The sequence below is a fragment of the Leucopleurus acutus genome (assembly GCF_964270905.1).
Source record: "Leucopleurus acutus genome assembly, chromosome: 4".
NCBI lineage: Eukaryota > Metazoa > Chordata > Mammalia > Artiodactyla > Delphinidae > Leucopleurus > Leucopleurus acutus.
In genome coordinates this window covers 126,308,069-126,335,144 of record NC_139146.1, presented here as the reverse complement: position 1 = coordinate 126,335,144, position 27,076 = coordinate 126,308,069, and the positions used below count along the sequence as shown (strand labels likewise).

The 27,076-nt window shown below is 33.5% G+C and overlaps 1 protein-coding gene across 5 annotated transcripts in view; it reads right to left on the bottom strand.

Annotated features, from left to right (window-relative positions):
* FBXW7 (F-box and WD repeat domain containing 7) overlaps positions 1-27,076 on the bottom strand; it is a gene marked incomplete at its 5' end in the record, with an annotated part of 206,006 nt that overhangs the window by 23,320 nt on the left and 155,610 nt on the right. For 4 of the 5 annotated variants that reach the window (XM_082838428.1, XM_082838427.1, XM_082838426.1 and 1 more), the window contains 2 exons: positions 3,136-3,277; positions 6,301-6,383. In XM_082838428.1, the coding sequence (XP_082694554.1) occupies positions 3,136-3,277; positions 6,301-6,383 (225 nt within the window). Of the gene's footprint in view, positions 1-3,135; positions 3,278-6,300; positions 6,384-8,793; positions 9,055-27,076 lie in introns of those variants that run through there. The other variant, XM_082838429.1, reaches the window with a different exon arrangement.

The following is a 27,076-nucleotide window of genomic DNA, read 5'->3' as shown; positions in this document are numbered from 1 at the left end:
TCATTAAATGCCCGCATAGCACATCTGTAGAAATCATGCCAGTTTCATTGTCCCTCAAGTATACCACGTAGGTCAACTCATGACTCCCCCACTTTACTATGAAATTATCTCTCTCTACAAGTTAAGCATTAAAGCACTGTAAGCCTTTAGGCAAAGGATTCATTTCTAGTTAGTTTGGCACCAGCCCTGAAAATTAAGGGCAGTGTACCACAATGAGGTCTTGGGTGTGTCAAGGCAGAAATGGTACTCAAAGGATTAAGGTCTTGATCTACCCGTCTAGCTGACCTTCTGTTGCTAGTAAACTTCTTTGCTACAGAATATTTATGTGAAAAAAAAATATAGTACTACACCTGCAGGGATAATTCTATGTTATTCCTATTAACTGAGAACAAGTTTTCTACTTCTCCTATGAAAAGTGATCAAATGGGCCTTTTTATAGGACAAAAGCTAGCCTAATATAGTTTACTGAATATCATTAATTCTAAAAAAAACAAGTTTTTAAAATTACAATGAACATTTCTAAATTTGGGATGCATCTAATAATCTATGGTATCTCAGATTTGATGACATACAGTATGTGGTTAACACGAGGACGTTTCATTAAGAAAAGCATGAGTGAGCTAATAAACAAGCCAACATTGTACAAAGGACTCCCTAAAACACCCTCACTGCAAAATAGAGCACAAATGCCCCCTACTATATATCAGTATTTGAGATAGTTCTCTTAAAACTGGTAAAAAAAAAAAAAAAAACCCTGAATGGCTAGCAAAGAATATTCTGGGCCTCTGAAACATTGAAAAAAAATAGGTCCATACCACATACAAAATAAATCTCAGTCTAGACTACCTTCTGATAAGAAATAAAGCTTTGCATATAAAATAAACATTTTGGAGGCTGTCTACAATGATGATAAAACTATTACTAATAGTGTAATTTTCCATCATGTTGGTACTTTCCTATAAAAATGATATGAAATCAGCCTCTGCATACTCTCAAGTGCTGTGCTGCTCACACTACATGTGCGTGTAAGCATGACAATCCACACCCATATTCCTGTCTCCTTGGCTTAATCAGAGATGATGCAAGTCTTTAAAGCATTTTTTTTAGGCTTTGTAAGTGTCTGAGTTCTATTTTCACCTCTAATTGGCAGGATACATCTCTTTTTTAAAGGATGTGACAGGGGCTTCCCTGGTGGCGCAGTGGTTGAGAGTCCGCCTGCCGATGCGGGGGACACGGGTTCGTGCCCCGGTCCGGGAAGATCCCACATGCCGCAGAGCGGCTGGGCCCGTTAGCCACGGCCGCTGAGCCTGCGCATCTGGAGCCTGTGCTCCGCAACAGGAAAGGCCACAACAGTGAGAGGCCCGCGTACAGCAAAAAAAAAAAAAAAAAAGGATGTGACAAATAATTTAGAATTCTGAGGGCATGTGTAGGAAAAAATTAAAATAAAATTTAAAAATCATGAACCTAAGATAAAAGAACTCAGATGAGGGGAGGGAATGATCCTTAAGAAAAGGTAAGTTTAATTAACAAATGACTGTGAAAACAAAACACAAAATCTTTGTAACTGTAGTGGTTCATAACATTATTGTAACAGTGAAGTATAACTTTTATGCCTTGAAGCCATAGATTCTCAACCTCAGCAATTGATATTTTGGGCTGGATAACTTTGTGTTGGGGGAGGCTGTTCCTTACACTGGCTCCACCCATCAGATGCCAGCAGTGTCCTACCCCCGACCCAGGCAGTTGTAAGAACTAAAAATGTTTCAACCAAGGGAAAATTTGCCCCCTGTCAAGAAGTGCTGCTCTAACCTTTCAGTTATCAACCGAAAAAAGAAGTTATCCTAATTTCTCTGAAATCACCTGAAGGGTAGAAAACAATTTTAAAAATCCATTTTAAATAAACATTGCTTCAAGTGAGTTTTCCAGCTCCAGAAGAAAAAAACTGGGACATTTACTTAGTTATTGCCCAGGTATTTAAAATATTGGGATTTATATAAACGGACACCATAAAAATATGAAATATCATATTAAATCTATGAAATATCTTCTATTTCAACCATTATTCCCCTATGCATTCATAAAATACCATCAATAAAGTAGCCAGAGGTAAGGAAATATATTCATTTTACATTAGTACAGTGGCTAGTATCAGAGATACCTTCACTTTACATACTTTATATTATTTACTATTTACAAGGAATAATTAACCAAGTGTTTAATTGATGCCAACTACTTTGCTAAATACTTGACTTCTATGTGTTATCTCACTAGAAGAAGAGATAAATCAATTTAATATCACTATCATGAGCTATAAAATTCATAAGGTTCAAGGTTTGGTTGTAGCCGAACTTCCCGGTAAAATTCCCAAAACTTTAAATGCTAGTAAAATATAGTAATCAGAATTTTGAGCACAATAAACCACACACAAGCATGGCACTGATGGAAAGAAGCTGCATCAACTCTTGGAGGCTACAAGGGTAACAGTGATGGATAAGTTACCACTAGTGACTAATAGGCAGAGTTCTTACAATGCTTAACTTCCAAACAGTGCAGTTTAGAAAACAAGTACATTCAGTAATACCAGAAACCCAAACATAAAGGAGAAAAAGAAAGGTCTTATTATCTAAAAAGCAATAAACAATGCAAATGCACACTTACACAAAACAAGCACTGGACTCTCTTGATTAATATACCTAAAAATTAAAGTGAGTTCCCTTATTTTTAATAACATTTTTAATTGAGATATACTTCACAAACATAAAATTCACCATTTAAGTGTACACTTCAATAGTTCCCAGCACACCCACCTTGCTGTGCAACCATCACCACTATCCAATTCCAGAAAACTTCCATCACCCCCAAAAGAAGCCCCATACCTATCAGCAGTTAGTCCCAACCTGCCCTCCTAACATCACCTCAATCACTAATCTCCTTTCTGTCTCTATGGATTTTCCTGTTCTGGATATTTCATATAATCATACATTATGTGGCCTTTTGTGTCTGGCTCCTTTTACTTAGCATAAGGTTTTCAAGGTTCATCCATGGTGTAGCATGTTCCTTTTCATGGCTGAATAATCCCTTATTTTTTGCAGCAAATAAGTGAAGCATTTCAAGTACTGTGTTTAGACATGTCACCTGAAACATCTTCAGCCACTCCTGGAGGCCTGTAGGTGGTTGGACAGATGTAATTCGGCGTCGTTGTTGCCCTTGGCCATTGGCTGCTCTCAGGTCTCCAAAAGTTGTCGGTGTTGCTGAACATGGTACGAGGCCAGCGGTACTACAAGAAAATACAAGAGTGGAGGCAAAGACAGATATTTATTAAGAATAATGGGCTCTAGTTTAATAAGAATGGGATGACATGGCATATTTCAAACATCAATCAAACTATTATTTTTATTTGCTTGTTCCCAGAGAGCAAGGATGCACAAAACCTATTCTGCTATTGTAGAGTAAGTTTCCTCCCTCCTATATAACCACCTGTTTTTATCCCGGCACAGCTAATTGCAACCAAATGACAGAATCTCTATGGCAAAACTGTAAGTTGTTGGTAACATACAAATAATGTTAAAATATTTGCTTAGAAGATTCGGGTTCCACTTGCCTATGTCTGGTCTTCAGCATCATAATTAAACAAAAGTTTAAATTTCTTTCACAAAAACGGGTGTGAGATTATTAATGCTTTAAAAAAATCATATGTAGCAGTAGTCTGTTAAATGTTTTAGACATTTCACTAGTCACATTATTCCTTAAGTTTGCCCCAGATGCCTTCTAAGTTATTTATAATATTTGTCTATTCCTCTCTAATTTCTATTGCTCTGATTAAGCTTAGTCTAAATAATATTTAACAGGAATAAGCCTTGATTAGAAATGTGTTTACTCAAACAGGTAGGTAGGTAGAACTTATTTTATTACATGCAAAATTAAATACTGTAAAATGAGATCATTTTGGCGAAATACTTTTAGCCAATAATTTAAATTTTGAGACAGTTAAAAAAAAAAAAAACACCACAAACCTGAAATTCAATTAATTCTGCCACTAGTAAAATAAGAGATGATCTATCTCTAAAATTGTTCAACTCTCCTAAAAATGCCTAATAGCAGAAAAAGTAGTTAGAACTATGTTATTAGTATATTAAACTTTGCTTTCTAATTTCAATGCCTAATTAAATTAGTTAAACTCGAGGTAAGTACTGAACATCTCTATCTTAGAGACACGTGGAAAAAAAGGAGCAGAAAGATTCAGGTAACAAAACCGTGTTTGTAAAATAATCTTCATTTTATTGAGCTATGACAGTAAAGTGTTTTAAATCCAAAGAAAGTATAAATTATATCCTAACAGTTAACTATCAAGCTCTGAAAAATTACTAATGAAACAACTCCAATTCTTTTCTATAAAGAAAATTATTATACTTAATATTACCTTGTATATTCTGAGCATATCTCATTATTTTGCTTAAAAATGCATCTCAGTCACCAGATAATACAGAAAAATCTTCATATCTACCACCTTTAAATCTTTTAGCATTATACATCTAAGATGGTCTCTAACATTCAACAACTAAATCTATTTTTCTTTTATCAAATTTCAAAGGTAAGCTCTATTTTCTTCTCTGAAATGAAATAGGATGTGATTATAACTTAAATTTTCTAACAAAAATGATGAAAAATCATTCATCTTATTATTAGAAAATCTTTCAACAAAATTAAAGAACATCAAAAATACACTGATCAAGTCTCCAAAAAGACACGGCAATCAATATGCTGTCTGGTTTGCTTTAGTAAGACTGTGTGTTAAAAGGCTAAAAATAAAACTTTCACCTTTGCAGGTACTTTCTCAATAAAAAAGTCGGCAACTAAAGAAAAATTTTACTAAAATGTGTTCTGTGGTAAAAATTCAGCAGTCATTTATAAACTGCCTTAAAAACAACTGAACCATTTAATACTTTTGCCCTGGCATTAGCCATATTAATTGAAGACCAAAATTATATGGTTAACTGAAATCTATACATTAAAAAAAACAGCACATTTTAAACATTAAACTCAACTTTCTCATCCAAGAAACAGTTTATCAAGATTAGAAGAAAAAAAACAAAAATGAAGTGAATAGTTTCACTTGTCTATCACTCCACACCCTCTGGCGGAAGTGCCAAAACACAGTGAAATTGTCAAAAGGCAAAGCCTACATAAGAGGGAGGAAGGGAACAGTTAACATGGGATCATCACACAAAAAGCATTTCCTGAGTAACCAAGAAATAGCTTTACTTTTCTCTTTTGTATCATTTTTGTATATAAAACTACTCTAATTATTATGATTTCTAAGTTTCACCAAAGAGCATCTGAAAGAAATATTTTCCTCAATTGAATGAAGTAAAAGTATAAACTGGTTCCCTGGAAAAAAGAGATGCAATCTGTAACAATGTTCAATCACATAAACTTATGTCTGAGCAATGTTAATTTTATTGTATCTTAAAGAGTAAAAATAAATCTAAATCAAAATATTGAGGGGAAAAATAAGAAATGTCACCATAATGAAGTTCTTATGGTTTCTATAACTTTCAATCAGTTATTTGAAGAAGTGACAATTATGCAAAAAAGACCCCCCATAAAACCCTTAAGATGCTTTTGTCATTTAAATTTTAAAATACCACATTCCAAATGACATCCAAAGCCATTTTTAATTAGCTGGGTAATAGATATTGTGCTTAAGTTAGCCTAATTAGCGTGAGAGTGGGAAAAGTTTTATACTGATGCAAAATCCAAAAATGATGGAATGGTGCAAGAAACAAGAGTACAGTTGTATTTAGTTGTTATGGAAACTATTCTACTGGTGTAGAAACGTATGTGTTAAAAACATAAGACTTACGAAGCAAATAAAGGGAGTTTCTAACATAGTAATCTCATGAAATAAGATTCAGTTAGTAATTGTGTGGTCTGTTTCACTGCTAACAAATGTATCTTCAGTTATGCATATATAACTATCCACCCTAGAACAGCTGTTGCTATAGTAACAAGATACATTTGCTCATATCCATATTTTACGATTTACTTTTTAGAATTCCTTAAAAATTATGATTTAAAAATTTTGTAGATAAGAGAACTTCTGCTTGTGTCTTACTTCAATGTATTAGTAATATAAAGCCACAGTGGCAGTCATTCTTCTCCTTATTTAAAATGTATGTTTCTCAACTTTCAGTGATCTCAAAATGTGTTAAAACAGTCAACAGTATTAGTGACAGAATCATCAACTCTTTAAAGAAACATGAGAATCATGAGAGAATGAATTATTATACTTAATATTACCTTGTATATTCTGAGACTTTGCATGGTTTCTTTCCCAAAGAAAAAGAGCGGACCTCAGAACCATGGTCCAACTTTCTTTTCATCTATAAGGTAAAACAAATGAGATAGTTTTAAAAAAATCACCTGTCCAACTATCAAATCTTAATGTTAGCATCAGTAATACTGAAAAAATTCTTAAGTTTTCATATGCCCTCAATGTTAATTAGGCATAGTTAATTCATATAGAAAATAAATGTTTCATACTTTCTTCTATTAGTTCTACTTTGTTTTACTCTTTACAAGACTGGAAAGGTGAATTTTCGCCCCTAATATTTGTCCAGAAGAACAGTGTATGGTGATTTAAAAATTGATATCCATCGTATATATTCCTTGAGAGTACTATACCTTTCACATTTTCTAGTTTAAGAACCAACACAGAGGAACATGTCATGTTAACCCACACAGAAAAGAACCATATTTAATATACTGTTCTTAGTGATTTACATTTTCCTTTAAAAACATATTTTAAGAAAGATAACAAATTCAAAATTTCAAAATCAGAATGGAAGAAATAGTCACTGAATTTAAAACACATTATTATAAAAGGGTAAGGAGAATAATGTAAATAAAATGCTCTTGAAAAGTAATTATGATAAGGCATAAAGCAATGAATATGGGCAATGAAGACAGCACAAAAAAGTAAGTCCATAATAAGAGGGAAATCTGGAGATGGTATAATAACGATAGGAAAAAAGCCATCAATTGATATTTTACACAGAATACATAGCTCTACTGACAGATACTCATTCAGGACAAAATATTCTAACTTGAAAACCAACAAGAAAAACAAAGATTTAAAAAGAATGAGTTATGCATTTTTGTAAGGTATACCCGACATCTGTAGTTTTAAAGTATTTTATTATGCTATATAGGTATGTAATATTGTAAATATATTCAGAATTATATTTTGTCATCATCAATATTGAAATATATATATTTTTATATTTTACTATTGGTTAACTGAGGTCATCTTACTATAGATATGTTATAAAACTATAAAATAAGATCTGAGAAGATTCAACTTTCTCTATTTCAGCAACCCCTCTAAGATTTGTGTCTGCTAATTAATTACTGTATCATTGAAAATGATGGGAGCGGGGGAATCCCAGAGTGATAGAAAGTTACCCTCATTTTTGTAATAAGGTGAAAACCCTTGCTTTGCAGCAGCCTTATTTTCTTACCTATTCCTCACATGGGAACGTCATAACACAGCATGCCACACTGTAAATACCAGAGAGAAGCAACAAGACTCTAAAAGCTTTTTGAACCACACTCTGGGTAATAAAGACTGTTTTTAACATCATGAAGAAAGTATTCTAAAACACAGGGATAATCTTACAACGTTAGAGGCAAGAGGTGAGCATACGACAAGCTCATCCACAATTTATACCTTAGTTCATGAAATACCGACAGAAACGGAATTGGTCTTATTTCAACCCTTCAGAAGTTTCTGTGCTCATAACATTGTTTTAAAGTGATTCCTCTCAAAACCCATTATTTTCTTTCTCCAAATAATTTTAATAAAAGGCAAAAATAAATACTTTAATACATAGGTAGCCACATGCTTGCATATATATAAATTATAGACACACATGTACACACACATACACACAAATGTATCCATCAGGAAGGTCAGTCAGTACAGATTACCTTAAAAATCTATTTTTTTATAACTTCCACAAACCCTCATTTTCAAAGTTGTTATGATAAACTTTGATATTCACTGTAATTAAGTTTGTAATACTGGCTTTCAGAACTTCCCTGGATATCTTGTAAATACATTGGTGCAAATGCCATTTGCCACTAAAGCAAACTTTATTTCCATCTTAGAAATCCCTTCAATGAATAAAAATGCCTGAAATTCATATCAAGGGAACTGCTGTGAAAGGATTTTTAAATTTAGAATATTTTATAAAATAAAGCACTTTCTGTATGACTATATGTCTTTTAAATATTATATTGTTTACTGAAAATACCGACTTTAGAACCAAAAATCAATCCTGCAATTTTGAAAGGGTACAGAAAGTAAATATAACCTCTTTAAATATAAATCCCCAATATTCTAGCAATTCTAGACTTTAAGAGAGGTAACTAAAGAAAAACCTATATATAAGGTATAGAAAAATTAAAGGCAAAAGGTTCACTAAAAGCTAACTAAGGATAGAGTATTTCCAGGTCAGCATTTAACGGAGCCACATTTCTAAAGTCTGAATATATTTTTAGAGGAAAATTCTCACATTAAAATGTACATTTTATTTTAAATGTAAAGCTTTTTCCAGTTTATGTTGTCTTTCCATTATTTGCTTACATTCATGATATAAAACAGAATATCAGACATCCAGCCACCCACCAAAATTAGAGGATACTGCAGCCATCTCTGATGATACAGATTTTCCTTCCCAGGCAGGCACACACACACAATCATACAACACAGGAAGAAAACAGCTTACTTACTTTGTAAAAAATCATTTTTAGTGTGCCGTAGAAACCCATATTTTCTGGATTTTTCCCCTTCAGTGATTCTGTGCCCCCGTGTGTCCGGCTGCTTGGCAGTCTCTGACAATATAAACCTTTTTCAGGTAGGTATGTCACAGATTCTAATGTGGACATGCTCAGGCACGTCAGAAAAGGAAGATTAGGGAGCAGAACCGGCAACAAAACTCCACAGTAGAGGCAAATGCAGCTCAGTATCAAACCGCTTCTTGGGACACACATACATACATGCAGCTTGACTGAGGAGAACTCAAGGGAATAATGAGAGAGAACCGAGAAGATTATTGGAGGAGACTATGCCCTGTCAAAGCCTGGACTGAACAGATTCCTCCCTCAGCAGCAGAGGGATCAGATTACATCTTCCCTTGAACACAGAATGGTGCAGTCCAGGATTCAGCAATGCAGACTGCACATCAATTACATGGTGATCCGCTCCAGGGAACCCGTAAGCACACAGCGCGCTGAACAGAGGGAGGAGGTGGGCAACGAAGGAGACCGCCCCCATACCACAGTCCCCTCTCTCCCCTTTCAAACTTTCAGGAGGTTAATTTTGTATTTTGTAAAACCTGCATTTTTGAAGAGTTTTAAATGGCAAGCATCGTTTCCGCAAATAAGTCCTTTCAGAAACATTTTGAAAATGGAATATATTTTCATATGGTCCTCTCAACGGAAGCAAAGCAGTCTATTTTCACTAACTCCTACCCTATTGCAGTCAGTCCTGGATTAGGTTTTTCAAATAGCTTGGACGGTCCAAAATGAGCAATTCCAAAGGGAGGAATTAGATATTCTTTGGGGCAATTTACGAAAAGGTAAACCAGTTTGGAGCATACGACATTTGCAGAAATTATGTAATAAGTTATACTTCAATCTGTATATTTCTTATATTAAGATTTAATGTAAATATTCCCTTTGCTTTCCCATTCCATTCATTTAAAACATAGTCTTCAAGAAAATTACCACACACTGCCAATCCTTACTAATCATGAGAATATCTTTTTATGATTAACAAACTAAGTATATAAAGTCTCGCTGAAAGGTTCTGTTTCTCCCAAGAGAGCAAAAACTGTGCTCATTGGAGAGTCTTATAATTATTTGTTCATTTACTGTTGAGTAAACAGGAGGCACTGGATTTCTACCTCTAAACTTACTTTCACAATGTGTACTGCTTATCATTAAAAAGTTATTTTATAGAATAATAAAGGTACTAAAGTTTGCCTGAAGGCAACCTTTTTCTTAGAATGACTACTACGCAAATCTAGATATTTCATCACTCAACTTGCTACAAAACCAGCTTCAGAGGCAATTATAAGATTCCTTGGACTAGAAAGGCCCATTATTAAGGGCCTAGTTAATTAACTCCTACCCTCCCCATTAATGTTCTTTATTACAAGCAAACAGTGTGCCTATAGTTACTTAAGTACTTAAAAAGTTTCTTCAGGAAAAAAGAAATACTATTTTGACTTACTACATTTTAATACTCTCTGCTATGGTAATAAATGACTTTTGTTAGAAAAATGATTCTAAATACTGCATAAAGTAGTATAATTTTAAAAATAAATGTTTACCTTTTTAATTAAGACATTAAGTCAGTATAACCTCTTTTACTTTATATTTTTTTAAACATCTTTATTGGAGTATAATTACTTTACAATGGTGTGTTAGTTTCTGCTTTATAACAAAGTGAATCAGCTATACATATACATATATCCCCATATCTCTTCCCTCTTGCGTCTCCCTCCTGTCTTTTACTTTAAAACATAAATAAGATAATCTAAAATTTTATGAAAATGTACATCTTGGGTCTTCTCCTGGAAGTTATGGTCTATATATTATCTTTAAAATAAAAAAAATCCCCTTCCTGGCTCTTAAACTAATTCTTACCCTCAGAAACAATATGTACATGTACCCAGCAAAAGTTAGTTTTCTAAATAAACAATTAGCTTACTTCAAAGGAAAGTTCCTTTTAAAAAGAAATCTCTTACTCTTAGGGAAAAAAATCCCAAATGTTAGGAACAGACCCATAAACCCTCTTATTAGAGCTTCAGAGCACGCAGGATTTTTTTGAAAAAAAAAAAAAGGATACCCCCTCCCGCCATTCTGGGCTGTCTGAAGAAACTAATTGTAAAATGAACACCTGAAATTTCCTCTAAAGCTTGTCGGAGGATAAAGAGACTACCTACCAGTCACATACTGGTATATACCTTGACTTCAATTGAAATCATGTCCTACCTCTAGTTGAACTAACCTTTTCAAATTAAGTCTACTCAGTTGAGGACACCGATCAACTTTAATAAACCAGGAATGCCGTCTCAAAATCTAGGATAATTGAAGTAGAAAATATCTTAACTTTGTACATTCAACGGAATGCTCTTCTGGTCATATGGCTCCTATGTATGGCTATGAAGTTACAGGAAAACCTGATTCCCACAAATGTATGTTTATATGTAGGTATGTGTATTCATATTTTATTTTTAAACAGGTAAAATATTTATCTGGCTCAAAAATCAAAATGATATGCAAAAAGTAAACACTGAGAAGACTCTCCAACACCCCCACCCACCCATCTACCATGGTTCCCACTTGGAAATGATTTTCATTAGTTTGTTTATCCTTTAAGTGAGAATGTGTATGCTTATAAATACTCACAAAGACTTAATTTTTCCAAATATTTAAACAATTCTCCCTAATATCTTGTTTATAATGTTAATTTGAATTGCAAAGAAAGAATTTAAGCAAAGCTAGTCAACCAAGTCTCTAAGTAGATTTCAAATTAACAGAATAAAAATGAATGATTTTCAATATTCTCTAAAGTACTAGGAATGAAAATTGTGATCTATTATATTATTTTCATCATAATCTATATATGAACAAAGCAAATGAAATCATTCTCAAATTCCTGTTTCTGGGAGTCTTGGCTAAAATACAAACATTTAAAACTTTATTCAGAGATTTAAGGTTTTTACTAATATGACTGAAAAAGGCTTTGTGTGTGAATCTTTATCTATCTTATCCCTGTGGTAGACAGAAACATTGTAAAACTGAGGTCAGTCCATAATCTATGTTAAATAAGTTTACCAAAAAAAGTATTTTATGCTTTATGCTAGAATGTTAGCTACTAAGTTCACTGAAAAAGCTAGTTAATCATTATAGCTAAGAAAATACTTGTGTTTCTCATCCACATTTTTAGAATTAATATCTCAGTGTATTCAATATCATTTTCACTACAATAAACTAAATCTTCATGTAATATCAGCTAAGCAATGAATTTCCCATTCTATAAAGAATTATTTCTTGTGCTGACTGACGTGCTATAAACCTTGCTGAAAATCTATTAGTAAGGGAGTGACTAACAATGAAGTCCTTAGATTATAGCCTATCTGCTAATTCAGACTCAGTGCTCATTTCATCACAACTCCATTGAGCTAGGTGTATGAGCAATGCACAAGAGCAGTAGCTTGAAAACTGAAAAACAGCGCAAAGATATGAAGATGTACTGCCCCAGAGTGTAAGCCTCTGGGAAACAGTAGCAGTAGAACGATTAACTTGTGAGCTAGTATAAGAGAAACGGCTCTTTCTAAGCAATTGGTGGGGATGACTACGTTTTCAGAAGAGCAAGCTGTGGTTATGGGCAGATACAAAAAACAATCTACATGTAAATAGTGAGAAAAATACAAACAGTAAAACAGTCTTCATGTATCATGTGTCTTCAGAGAAGTATGTATCTTATACATGGTGTCGACAGAGGAAGGAGTCGTTAATAGAGTACTTTTCCTCACCTTGACTCTCAGAGTTCATTATTTCCATTTTAAATATATTCTTCCATTGCACTTATCATACCTCATTGTAATTTTTATACATCCCTCTCCCCTACCACTCAAAGGTTCACAGCTTTCTAAGACATAGCAGAAAAATGATATATAACAAATAATTAATAGTTTTGAATCACTGGCCATACAAGCAAGTAGTAGCAACCATGGCATCATTTTTCTAAAGCATAAATATATAACTAGTACTAAATTATACTTAGTGCTAAAACTCCAACTATTGTATTATAATCAGTTGATGATACTATAAATACTATTGGTTCTTTGCATTACTTTGCCAACATTTAAAATTTTATTTCCATTTTATAATAGTAGGATAATGTGTTTATATTTGTACATCAGTGATTTTCTCCATTACTATTATGACAACATTCTTTACTCTGACTAAGAAAACCACCTAGCACAGTTAGCTGTCTTGCCCTGAGCACAGAATTTAGATTAGAGACAGTTTGGGATTTCAACATCAAAGAAAGGAATGGCAAGCATGTTGAGGTTGAAACAAACTTGAAATCTCACTAACCCACAGTCATCAGGTTTCTGGGGTGCTAGTTCTTATTAAAAGGTTCACAACTGAAATTGGCAAGTTAATAAACCTGTTCTATCACAGGTATTATCTATTAAAATAGGATGTATGCCCAGCACCTACATTTTCCCTAATACAAGTAGGTGGCAGTATTGATCAATAAGCTATTTTCACATTTATTCATTCATTAAGCATTTATTTACACCAACTATGTGTCAGGCACAGGATAGTACATAATTTAAAAAACTTTTTTTTCCTCCATTGAATTTATGCTCAATTTAAGACAGAGAATAGGGTGATACATATACACATCTGATTCTTAGAACTCACACTGAAATTAGTTCAAAAAAATTTTTGAGAATATGTAAAACGAAACAAGGTAAGCCAGATTTAGTTTGAAATTACCATCCAAGGAAACAAATATTAAAATACTACTGCATTAGAAAATATCCCAAACACTAAATATTGTAATATATAACAACTTTGTTTAAAATACACTTGTTGGGAAGTGAGGGGGATGCTTATAATAATATACAAAATCCTAACCTCAGTAAATCAAAATGCAAATCAAACTATCACAGCTTAGACTGGTTTAAAAAAAATTTAAGATAACTATGATTGTAGGAGTGGTACTTAAAATTTTTTTTCTTATTCCTGATGTTTAAAATATTTATAACTTACTTTATAAAAATGCAGCCCCTGAAGATTTGACACAAATTACAATATTGATTCAAGATAAAGGTTTTTTCATCCCTAAATTTGGGCCAAATTACTGATCTGATAAACATGCACAAATATATGTATCTACCAATAAATAAATATAGACACATACAGAATTTCACACAATAATGCAAGTTAAGAGTTCTATTTATCACAGGCACACAAGAAAATAATGAAGATGGGAGCTCTGTTTGTTTGCTCTTCTAAAATTTATATTGTTATAGAGCTGTCAGAGACTTACTACACATACCAAAACATTACTTACAATACTTCTTTGTAGACAAGCAACATCTGCAATAATTTGACAAAGTTAGTAAGTCACTCTGGAGTTTATCCTGAATTATCTAGAAGGCAATTAATCTTTAAATCTCATGCTCAGAATCCAAAATAAACTACCAGTAAGCATCTTGAATTCATACCTAGGAGTTTCCTCTCAAATTTTTATTATAAATTTTTTGTAGTAATCCCTTCAGTAAAGTAAGAAAAATATCATGGGAAACTATTTTTTAAAAGGTTAAGTTCAAGAAAAATAAAACAGCAAATATGACCCAGGAATGAATTTAATTAACATGGAGAAAGAATGAAATCAATTTTCCTTCCATGTATTGCTTAGAACCACATTTGCTCTTCTTTCTTTATCCAACTGGATATTTACTGCTGCTGTTTGTAATGTTCAAATATATTTACCTGGCTTGAGAAAAATTTCCTATAGATGTGGTATATCAACCTTGTATTTTAATATTAAAATAACCTTTCATTTTAAGCACTGCTTAAAATTCTGAAATTAATTTCTTATACCAGCTACTAGTCATGTCTAAAAAGCTTTGAGAAAAGAGATAAAGGCTAAGAAGTAAAAAAGTTATATCCACTGAATCAACAAAAAAACCACTAATAGCAGGAAGCCATTGAGTGTAGAACTAGAAGGGATCTTGGAAATCACCTAATCTAATTCTCCTTCATTTGTGGAATGAACCTAAGTTTTGGAATCGGAGAAATCTGAGTTTAAACAACAGTTACGCCATTACTAGAGTGTTAACCTCGGTAGGGGTTATTTGACCATGATGGGTTCCAGTTTTCTCTTAAATGTGGTGGTAATACCATTTACCTTACCAACCTAGGCCACAGAGTCATTGTGAAAACACAGAGGTGCCCCTATAAAATAATAACTATTATTTACAGGTGAGAAAGGTAAGGTAGAGAATTTTCTTGCTCAGGGTCATACAGTTATTTTAGAGGCATAGGCTCAGGTCCCAGGTTCACTACTTTTAACTGATTTGCATTAGCTCTGTGAGGGCTCAAGTCCAGATAAAAAAATCAGACATTACTAAAGAAGGAAAAAAGTGTTATATTTTACAAATATATATTGTGATATATGCATATTAATTGCAAATATCAATGAAATATGCAAACCACAACTAAATCTTTATTTATTCAGTTCATGGAATGAATATCTAGGTCTATGTAACTATGCTTCTGCTACACTTGGGAATCTGAGGCAAAGACATGGTAATTGGGGAAAAGGTAACAGAAACTGAGAGAAAGAGTTAGCTTAAATGAAATCAATCAATTAAGAAAAAATCACCCACTATCTGCAAAATGATACTGAAGTCAAATAAAAACATTGCAATAACCCTCCACCCCTAAGATACTTAAAATCCAACTGGCAAGACAAGAGACTAATAGAGAACAATATTTGACTGGATATCAAGTGCCAAATTGGGTAGTGTAAGAAGTCAGAAAATGGAGAAATCATTTAACTAGTCTGAGATTTCATAAAACATACGATCTTGCTTCTAAATTTAAAAGACAGAACTTTGGTAGATGTTGAGGAGATAGAAGGAAATTATCATCTGTGGACCTAAGATATATGTGGAAATGCCACAATCATTAACTTGAAGGATTGACAATATCTATAAGACTTCCAGCAGTCACTAGTTTTTATAAGGCTCATTAGGGAATAACCTTTTTAATACTATTATCTCCTAATTCAAACACTTAATACTACAGTTAAAATAGCCTTTAACTTACTAGTAATGGTTTCTTCAAAAGTACTTCCTGCCATGACTCATTCTTCCATTTTAGGGCTAATATGTGTCTTTCTGTACAAGAAGAACTTTACTGTGTGGGTGTGAAGACTGCAGACCTTTTATTTTAGTTACAAACACTGATTATGAAGGGGTCCTTCTGTTTCCAAAGGTACTCATACAGAAATCATATATAAAGGCAGGTTGTACTCTTGAATATAGGGGGGGGATGGTGCAGATATAAGAGAGTTCTTAAATAAACATTCAAATGTCATATTCACCAAAAAACTTTATGAAAAGACAATAAAAAATGTAACTCAGGGCCAAGGTGGATACCTGACTCATTCTCACCAACATGTGGCCAAAAGGACTTCTACTATTCAAAAACACAGCTTGCTTGGAAAATGAAATACTTTGTCTTGTTCCACTCCCAGCCCTTTCTTCCCATGCCTTGCCCCTCCAGCCTCCAGCCTCCAAGCCTCCTGCTAAGGAATAGATTTCAGTATAGAGCATTCTGAAGGCATAGAAACTGTTCACCATATACAAAACTAGGAGAAAGGTTACTGTAAAGCAGGAGTTGTGAGATTCAAACACATGATAAAAAGTATGGTCCTTTCGAAAATATATACACGTATATTTAAGTGTGTGTGTGTGTGTGTGTGTGCACGCACACATGTGTATGGATGGGGAAAAGCCTACATAAATATATAAAAATGTGCACGGTGGTCATCTAAATTGCTTAATAAGAGATTTTCCTTCTTTTTCTTTTAACTTGTCAATAAACCAGTATTCCTTATTATGTGCTAACAACTGTTCCAGGCACTGGGTATAAGGTAGCAAACAATGCAGGTGAGCTCCCTAGTCTCATACAGTTTGTATTCTGGAGTGGGGTAAAACACACAATAAATAAACTAATCAATGAAAAAGATAATTTCATATAATGCTAAGCTCTAAGAGAGAAATAAAACAGGGTACTATGAAAGAAGTAAGTAGTTAACAGAGGGTAGTAGAGAACTGTAGCTAATTTTGAAAGGTATTACCCAGGAAACAACTTTTAAGTCAAAATGGAGTAGAGTCTAGACTCAGCAAGAATAAGGCCAATCTGGCTAGGTAAAGTGACTGGTACAAGATGAAGATGGAGAGGTAACCAAGGGCCAGATCATGTAGGATCTTGGCCACGGTCAAGAGTTAGGATTTAAGGAATTCTAGTGCAATGTGAAGCCATTAGAGGATTCCGAGGATTTCTAGAATACACAATTTCTGTGTATATGTTTTAATATTATTTTTTATATTTAAAAAATGTATATAAAATTGAAGACCACTCACAAAGTAATTAATTCTCACTTGCTGAAATTAGACATATAGAGAAAATGCATAAAAATCTTTTCAACTCTTTCATGTCCAATTACTCTTCCATTTCCCTTATCACTTGTCACCTCATACTAATTCTCAAACTTAGCACCTATTCCAAGATTCTTAAACTTGGAAAAGGAAGAGAATTGGAATAGTAGGTAATCCTTAATTATTCTGTACTATGAACCAAGCACCATTCTAAAGCCTTTATATCTAGTAACTCCATTCTATAAGAATGAAAGGGTATCTACCATATCATCTCTATTTCCTTGCTCTTCCACTTTCTATGCCCTGATTTTATCTTTAAATTTGATAATTTACTCTTTTTGAGAAAGAGAGAGATACTGGGCTCAGATCTCTGTAGATTGTTAATGCATCTGCCAGCCTTACTTTAGCAAATGTCTACAATGGTGAAAGACATGGTCACCCTTAGTTATTGGAGGTGAAATGATTTTACCCATGGTACACTTTTTAAAACTGCTTCTCTGTAATCATAAAGGAATTCGGAACATAATCACTGAATCTTAAGGTTGGAAAAAGCCTTCAACTAAAGTTTAGTACAGCCTCCGTTACACTCTTACGTATACTTTCACTAGCATGTTGTCATCCAGGACCTGGTTAACCTAAAATACTAAGTTATTCTCAACTCTGTGGTCTTCTATTAGTTGGCTTACTGATTTTGATAATTATGTTCAATTATAAATATTTGACTAGCAGACACATAAAGTCCAGATTCAAACTTACTGCACTTTTTAAAACATAACATCTCTTTCCAAATATCTTAAAAAATTTCCAGAAGAATTCAAAATGAGAAGGGATAGCTTAAACCATTCTCTTCAAACTCCAGTCAAGAATCAAGGTCTGTGAACCTGAACTTATTTCCCTTACTTAAAAACATTTATTAAGTACCTATTCCACATTGGTGCTAGGTCAGTAAGAAACATAAATCACACTGGGTTCTTCCTCTAGAAAGTGTACATCATAGTGATCTTTAATCAATTCTTTACTTATTTTAGAGTCGCTTGCCTGCTCTTTAAGTATTCAAGTGTTTGATGTAGCTGTCAAGTGAGTAGGGAAGAACCTAGTAATCATGCCCCCACTACATATAAAAAGGAGGATTCTAAATATTCATTTGAGAAACATCAATTTACATTTTAAAGCAATTACTTTACCTATAATTTAACAAACTGCATTCTTTACTTTGAAACTATCAAGAATTATATGACTAGCATAACACTTACATGATCTCCTACCTTTTCAGGAGATTCCAAAAGACTGTGAAGATTCAGTAAATAAAATCTGAGTACAAAGAAATATTGCTGGAAATAGTCATGAGTAGGGTTTGACATAATTTTGTCTGTCATGGAAACATTTTCAAAATAACTATTAATTTGAAAAAGTATCTGATCTACAGTAGTCTTTTATTTGCAATGAATTGTAAGATTGCAAATGACTAGGAGTACTTTGATATCTTGGCAAGACTATTGTAATAGAAATATTTTATTTATAAGTTCATTTTATTAAAAAGTTCTTTAAAATTTAGCACATAACTTAAAAAATATTTACCTATAAATACTTGAGGCCTCCAAATGTTTACAAATTAACTTTGAAAGTCTGTCACACTTGATACATGACTCTAAACAGTTCTTTCTGTAGGATGGATATCAGGCTTTCCCCACCAGTTGCATGAAAGCATGGTATGTAGTGATGGCATGCTGACTATTAAACAAATTTGCATACAACTTAATTAAGAACTGCTCTATGCACACAGCTGGTCTGCTGGAAACTGTTACATGGTGGTATGAGACCACTTCAAAAAACTAAATCTAAATTTTATTTTTATTGAGTCAATGCATGTTCAAACTTCTACAACATGAAAAAAAAATTCTATGAGAAACAGCTTAAATCTACCAAAGAATATAAAGTTAAAGCTAGCAAAAAGATGTTGAAGTTTAGAATATTCTTAAAATTGTAATATTTTGTTAGCTCTTAGGATAAAGACAGACACACACACACAGAGACACACACACCCCTCTTCATTTTAAGCCTTTCCTTTAGAGTTATTCTATCAGGAGACAAAACAGCAAATTAAGAACTTAGAATTTTTTCCAGAGATGTTGAATGAGGTGATATTAATCATCATGATCACAATGTAAAAAACCAAGACTAAAATTAGATGGTATTTTCTAAGATATTTTTACTCAACTAGCTTTTATTGAACAATTATAATAAACAGATTTTGTTAGGCCAAGGTGTAATTTACTCCCCACCAATTCATTTATTTCAAAGACCTTAACTTTGTGAAGTTCACTCTGTGTGTTTATATATACGTAGCAAAGGAAAAGGAAATTACTGTGAGAAAAATTTATGGTGAGCTTCTAACCCCATATTTCATTTCAATATTATCAGTCTCATCCAAATGAATCCTGAGTCATATAATGGTTCTCTATTTTCTGAACAATGAAACAAGAGGTGGAAAAAAACTAAACAGTGACTCAAACATTTTATTTTTATAGATCTAGATCTACCACATTCTAGAAATATTTAGCCAAGGTTACTGAAAGCCAGACTCCAAGCAAAAAAGAATGCAAAATTAAGCAAGATGTAGTCTCTATTCTGGAAGAACTCCCCAATTCAGAGGGAAGGACAGACAAATCAATAAAAAAATGACAAAGCAATATAACTGATAAATAAAATTGCTCAATTTATACGACAATACACAGACCTAGAAAGAGGAAGAAATAAATGTTGTCACACATGGCAATATTTTACACCAAAAGAATAAAGGAAAAATAAACACTAGATGTCATTCTGACTTGAGTGCTCCTTCAGTGCTCACTATCAAAGATACTATAAACTATTCAGCTTTGAATAATCAACTCTTAAAAAAAATGATCTCTTAAGAAAATGAGATATACAGGGAAGAGAACTTACTATATGCCAGGCACTCTTCTAGGTGCTTTACTTATATTAACTCACTGAAACTGTTAATAACCCTAAGAAGTAGGTACTACTATTAACCCATTTTACAAATAAGGAACAGGCACAGTAAGTCTAAGTAACTTTCCCAAGGTCACACAACTATAGAGTTGGTAACAGCAATTTAACCATAGGGAGATCTTGGTCTCCAGTTTATAGAGAATGAAATAGGGTTTTCCACATATATAGCAAGTATTGGTAGTTAAGAAATCTTTGGGATGCTTCCTGGGCTATTTCAGTATGCAAATGTGTGATGTACGGATGAAATTTATGTTAGACTCACAGTAGACACAGAGAAAGAAAAGACAAACTAGGCAGCTAATTATGTACTCTGATACACTTTATTTGTGGGAATTTACTAAGAGCAACTTGACAAAGAGTTAACACACTACTGCCAATGCTTACTTGGTGAAGAACTGCTCCAAGATGATGGCATCTTGGACATGTACTGAGGCTAAGCAGCCATCAGTAGGCAGAGTGGAAGAAAGTCTGATGGAAGGTGCTCACGACAACACATGGGTTTTGCCTCCTTTTCCCAAATACTCTAAGAACTTCTATCTCCTACCCTTATTTCTTTATATTCCATGCTTTATTTCCCCAAAACGTGAAATAATGAAAAAGAGCTGAGAACAGAATACAACGAAAGTGTCTTCACTGGAAGGTCCTTTCAAAGAGGCTACTGGGTCTCTCACCATTACCAAAATGATCTGAACGCTATAGTAGATAGGCAAAAGTTATTGTATACATTATAACACTTATTGAAGGAACTGCTTCAAGTGATCTTTATTGGTTACTCTAGCCCAAATACACTTAACAGGGAATTATGACTTCTACTTGATTTTTAATGTAGCTTAATTTAGCAGACAGCCTAAAAATACTTATTAACTAAGTAATGTGTATGTGTGTGTGCATATACATACACACACACACAGCACTTTTCCATCTGAGTACATACAGAACATACTCTTCAATATGTGATTATCACTTTGGCCATGTTTCTTAATTTCATCACATATGACCTTTTTCTAAGAGCCAATCCATCTTTAAGAAATGTCAATTTGATCCACGTGTGGTTATCACTTTCTAGCAGTAAACACCATTGTTGATACATGCATATCTCTATGAGTCTATCCTACAATTTGTTTCAACTATCTCTAATTACCTTTATTCTAAGTAGGATACACAATTACAACAAATTTAGATTTATATGGTTATTTTAATCTCCCACAGACACTCATTCACTCAACATTTACTTGGTTGCCTATTATACACAAGCTAAATTAAGTATGGTCTCAGCTTCATGACTGGAGTTCACAGTATAGTAGGGGAGAAAGCATAAACAATTAAAACAGAGCAAAGCTGAAACTAGTATACGCTACACAGTGTTAGAAAAATGCATAACGTTAAGGTTTTGACCTAGTCTGGGAGTTCAGAGAATGCTTCTCTTCTCTAAAGGAACGACTAAGTTGTGCTGTGGCAGGGGAGGGGCACCCATAGGGCTGCAGTGCACAGAATAAAGGTATTATGGCAGGTGCAAGATGAGGCTAGAGAAGTAGAGAAGGGCCAGCTTATGCAAGACCTCATAAAGGATTTTGGTCTTTACCATAAGAGTAATGAAAAGTAAAGTCAGTCAAGGGAAGGGCATGACCCAGATATACCTCTTGCAATATCATTCTGAATGTAATGTTAAGAACAGAATGAGGAGTAGAAATAGAGACAGATGTGGAGAACAGACGTATGGATATCAAGGGGGAAGGGGGGTGGGATGAATTGGTAAATTGGATTGACATATATACACTACTGATACTATGTATAAAATAGCTAACTAATGAGGACCTGCAGTATAGCTCAGGGAACTCTACTCAATGCTCTGTGGTGACCTAACTGGGAAGGAAATCCAAAAAAGAGGGGATATATGTATACGTATACGTATAGCTGATTCACTTTGCGTACAGCAGAAACTAACAGCATTGTAAAGCAACTATACTCCAATAAAAATTAAAAAGAAGAAAATAAAAAAGAACAGAATAGGGAAGTAAATGAGAGTTGATGTGGAGAGACTGAGGAGGAAGCTATTCCATTAGACCATGCAAGAGATAATGTTGGCCTGGACTAGCTAGGTGCATTACAGACGGACAGAAGTGAAGAGTTAGGAGATATTTAGGACATAAAACTCATAGGATTGGGTGACAGATTGGTCATGGGAAATAAAGGAGAGGGAGTTAGTTATTAACAAGGACACCAAAGTTTCTTACTTATGCAACTGGATGGAAGATGACGGAGGACACTAAACAAGGTCAGTGTTTGTTTTCTAGAGTAGGGAGGATCACAAGTTCCATTTTTAGTCTTATTTGGTTTGAGGTGTCTTTGAGACATCCAGGTCTCAACTCATATCATGCTCCAACTGGCTCTGGAGCTCAAAAAAAGGTCTAGATTGAAGATAAAAACATGGGAATTAACTGTGTATAGGCCACCTCCGATTTCCTTCGCAGAGCCACCTCCTCCTCATTTTAAAGCTGTGAATCACAGTGCTTGAACCCAACACCCTGTCACAATGTGTGCACATTAATTATTTGTCTCTCTTCACCATTAGACTGTAAGTTCCATAAAAGCAGTGACCACATCTATTTTGATTCCTGTTGTATCTCAGCTCCTCACACAGTTCTTGCACATATCAGGGTATCAATAAATAATATTTATATGAGATAATTAAGAATGTGAGATACACTCTAATCTACAATGACAGAAGTACAGAAATAATAACTGAAAAATATTAATAGGTAAACAATACATTTCACGTATTTATTTACTATTGCACTATGCATATTATTACTTATAATATTTTATATGTTTTCCCCCTCAGGGAAAAGTAATAAAATTTTCTACATATTTATCAGTTACACAAGTCAAGTATAAATTAAATTGGAAGAAAATATACAGTTTGATATGCGATGAAAATGCAACTATCTTTGTTGTTAAAAGCCACCCTGGTTTGGGACTTCCTGTACCTTTAAAAATGCCCAACAGAATATAAACTTTTACTGATAAAGGCAGTATACAGTTTTAACAACACTTAATGTACACCATTTCCTACAGATCTCACTTACTAAGTATTCTATTGATTCATAGGTATTAACCTAACAGATAGCATTTTTGTGCTTCAATTTTACTGACAGGAAATCTACAGCATGTAAGTTTTTGAGAGTTACCAAAAGCATTATAACTAAAAAAAACCTTTGGCAATATATATCTTAATCCCTATGAACAGAATAACAGGCTGAGTTCCATTTCCATTAAAATTAAATTGAAAACTGCATTTTTACATATAATTGCCTAGCTTTATTTTGCTTTACCTGCTTTTTATCACCATCTCCCATTGAGATAGGATATATCAAGAAACACTACATTTAATGAAAAGGGTCAAAAGAACTAAGATCCCACTGAAATATCTTAAAAAATATATTGATAGATATTTCAATTACTACTTTATTCATTTTGGTTTTGTGAATATGGAACATATGCAAGTAATAATTTTAACAATAGATACATTTGGGGGCATACCATTCACTTTTTTTTTTTTTTTTTGCGGTACGCGGGCCTCTCACTGTTGTGGCCTCTTCCATTGCGGAGCACAGGCTCCGGACGTGCAGGCTCAGCAGCCATGGCTCACGGGCCTAGCCGCTCCACGGCATGTGGGATCTTCCCGGACCGGGGCACAAACCCGTGTCCCCTGCATCAGCAGGCGGACTCTCAACCACTGCGCCACCTGGGAAGCCCCACTTCTAATTTTGCATGCAGATAGAACATACCTCATCTTAATCTTCAACGAAGTCAATACTACACATATGGATTTCCAAATCCTCTTTGGTTTTCATCTTCTGATAAATACTCTCATATATCAAAACTGAGGAATGTTATTACATTGCTCAAAGAATGTATACATGTATACATTTCAAAGCATGTATACAAAACACTTTTGTATATAAACATACTCTGGAATGTTAAGTAAATATATTTGAAGACTACAAAATAGTGCAAGATGATGAGAAACACTAGCTAACAGTGCTTTTTAAATTATATTAAAGAAAAACAAAATATACTAAAATAAAAAAGGAAAACTGATAAAAAAAATTTTGGAAGAGATTGTGGTTGGGCCATTTATTACTTATTTGCATTAGAGTTAATTAATATTCTAAAAAGGTCTACAAAAAGCTGAACAACCTCTCAAGCTCTGAATTCATGGCACTGACCTTAGACTTTCTCAGAATGATTTTTAATGCACTCTGTCATTAGTAAAACCTGTTCAAACACATGCCCCATCTGCCAGCACCCCATCTGCAAGAGAGCTTCTTATTCTTGTAGACAGTACAACTTCTGCTTGCTTCCTTCTCTACATACCAGCTGTATGGTAATGAGTGTGAGCAGCTGAAAATCCTGCATGATAACAAAGCTAATACGAAAACGGCAGAACAACGACTTCCCCTCAATGAAGCGGTTGTCCCATGAACACAGCAGATAAGCTGTTAAACGGGGGTTGGGGGTGGTGATGAGAATTTTATTTGTTTGTATGTGGGGGATGTGTGCTTGTGCCTGTGCACGCACGTGTGTGTTAAACATGGGTCTTCCACATAATTAAAAAATAAAAAGAACCAAGAGTAGTACAGGGTACCCAAGAAGGATCTAAATTTCTGAGTACTTTTGTTAAGACTTGTGAATCAATTCTTTAAATGTTTTAAGTCTCAACTCCTATATGGTAATAATATACCAGGTGCCATTTGGACAAGCTAGTTTTCAAAGATGTTAACAAGTTACGTTCCATTTCTTAATTAACTCATTTTGGGGCCTAATTTAGGGAAAGAAATGGCGTCAAAATTTAAGAATCATAATGAAAACTATTTCCTAGACATTTTAGCTGCTAACATAATATGTGAATCAACAAACTATGTTTTTAATTCTTATATAGCAATTTAATTTCTAAAAATTTAATGGTATTTGAAGCCAACACATTTATTCTGAACAGAGAAACTCCAAACAAAATACTAAGTGGCACATGTTACTTTCTTAATTCAGGGAGACATATTGGGGTTAATTTTTATATACATGAGAGTCACACTGAATGACTCTATATAATGCAAGAAGATCCAAATCACATTAATTTTTTCTGTGCAGTATCTTTCCATTTAGAGATTAACAGTCAATCAGGAAACTTTAAGAAAAATGACTATCAAAATTGGTGTTATGCATTTTCTCTCACAATCTGAAGAAACTAAAAATGAAAAAATATTCAAAATACTAACTGTAAGTGAAAGAAATAAGTACTATTATATGAGGAGAATTAATTATATTTTTACCAACACATCTAAATAAGTCTTATGTGGACTTCATAACAGTTACTAAGTTCTTATTATATAACCATACTTTCTCTATGTTATTTCATTTTACCCATAAAACTATCCTGTGAAGTAGGTAGTACTATTATTGCCATCCTACAGAGGTGGCTTAGTAAGTGATGGAGCTAAAAACTTAACCTCAGGTCTAACTGACTCTATCTCTATGTTCTTAAGCAGTCTGCCATCCTGACATAAACTCCACAAGGGCAAAGATGTGGGTCTGTTTCATTCACTACTGTACTCCAAATGTCTAAAGTAGTCCTTGGTTCATAGAAGTTGTTGAATAGATTGAATAAATAGATGGAATGGATAGAAGAGATAACTGATCAGTTGTTTTTTTATTAAGTGTACATCACTTTCCGTGGAAAAAAAAGGCAACCATAAATTTTGTAAAAACCCTTAATCATTTTGATACTAAAAGAATTATTTACCAGTTAAAGAATCTTAAAATAAGACTGTTTAGGAATCTCTTTACTTGTCAGGTTGAAAAATTAAGACTAAATTTTTAAAATTCTCATGATTAAACATTCATTTTGAAAGGTTGGTACAGAATGAATAAGAGCAAAATTGCACTGATTTTAGCATTTCCATGAATCCACTTGTCCTCGTTTTTATTGTCTAACTATAAGAATGCATTTTCCCTGTTAACTAGCTTAACGTATTCCTTGACTTCAAATATAAATCAGGGCCATGAGCTTCTATAATATAAAAGCTTTTGTACTATATATATATATATATATATATATATATATATATATATATATATATATAAGAACCTGAATTGAAAGAATAGTTCCAACTTAATAAAACAGCACCAATCATCCCTTAAAAAGTAACACGTAAGTTGTATTTCCTCAAAGAACACTTACAGATTTAAAAAACCCACAAATTCAGATGAGATTTACAAAAACAGTACTATACTGCCCCTACATGTTCAAACTAGTAGTAACAATGACATTTCAAAATCTAAAGTGATAATGTAGAGATTTCTGTGGATTACTGAAAAGCTCTTTAAGCTCAAATTGTTCCCAAGTGAATGATATGAAATCACCCACACATAAAAAGGTAGTTAAAAATAGGAGTAACCCATAAGTTTTAATTTTCACTTTCAATACTAGCAAGGAGAAGAAACTTAAGAGAATTTCATCCAACATTATATTTTTTTCTCTGAAAACAGATTTCCCCAACCTTACATGAAGATATCATAAAATAACCATAAACAAATAGCTAGTCACCTATGTGCTTCTGGGATCAATGTTTATATATTAATGTTTGAGAAATACTAACCATTGAATTGTTTCCCCCAGACCTAAATAAATTTCTATAAAGCTCATAAATGTATACATAAACACATATATACATAAGTACTACCAAAACCACAACAGAAACTTTTATTAATCTAATACCAGATTTACTTTTAAAAAATCTACT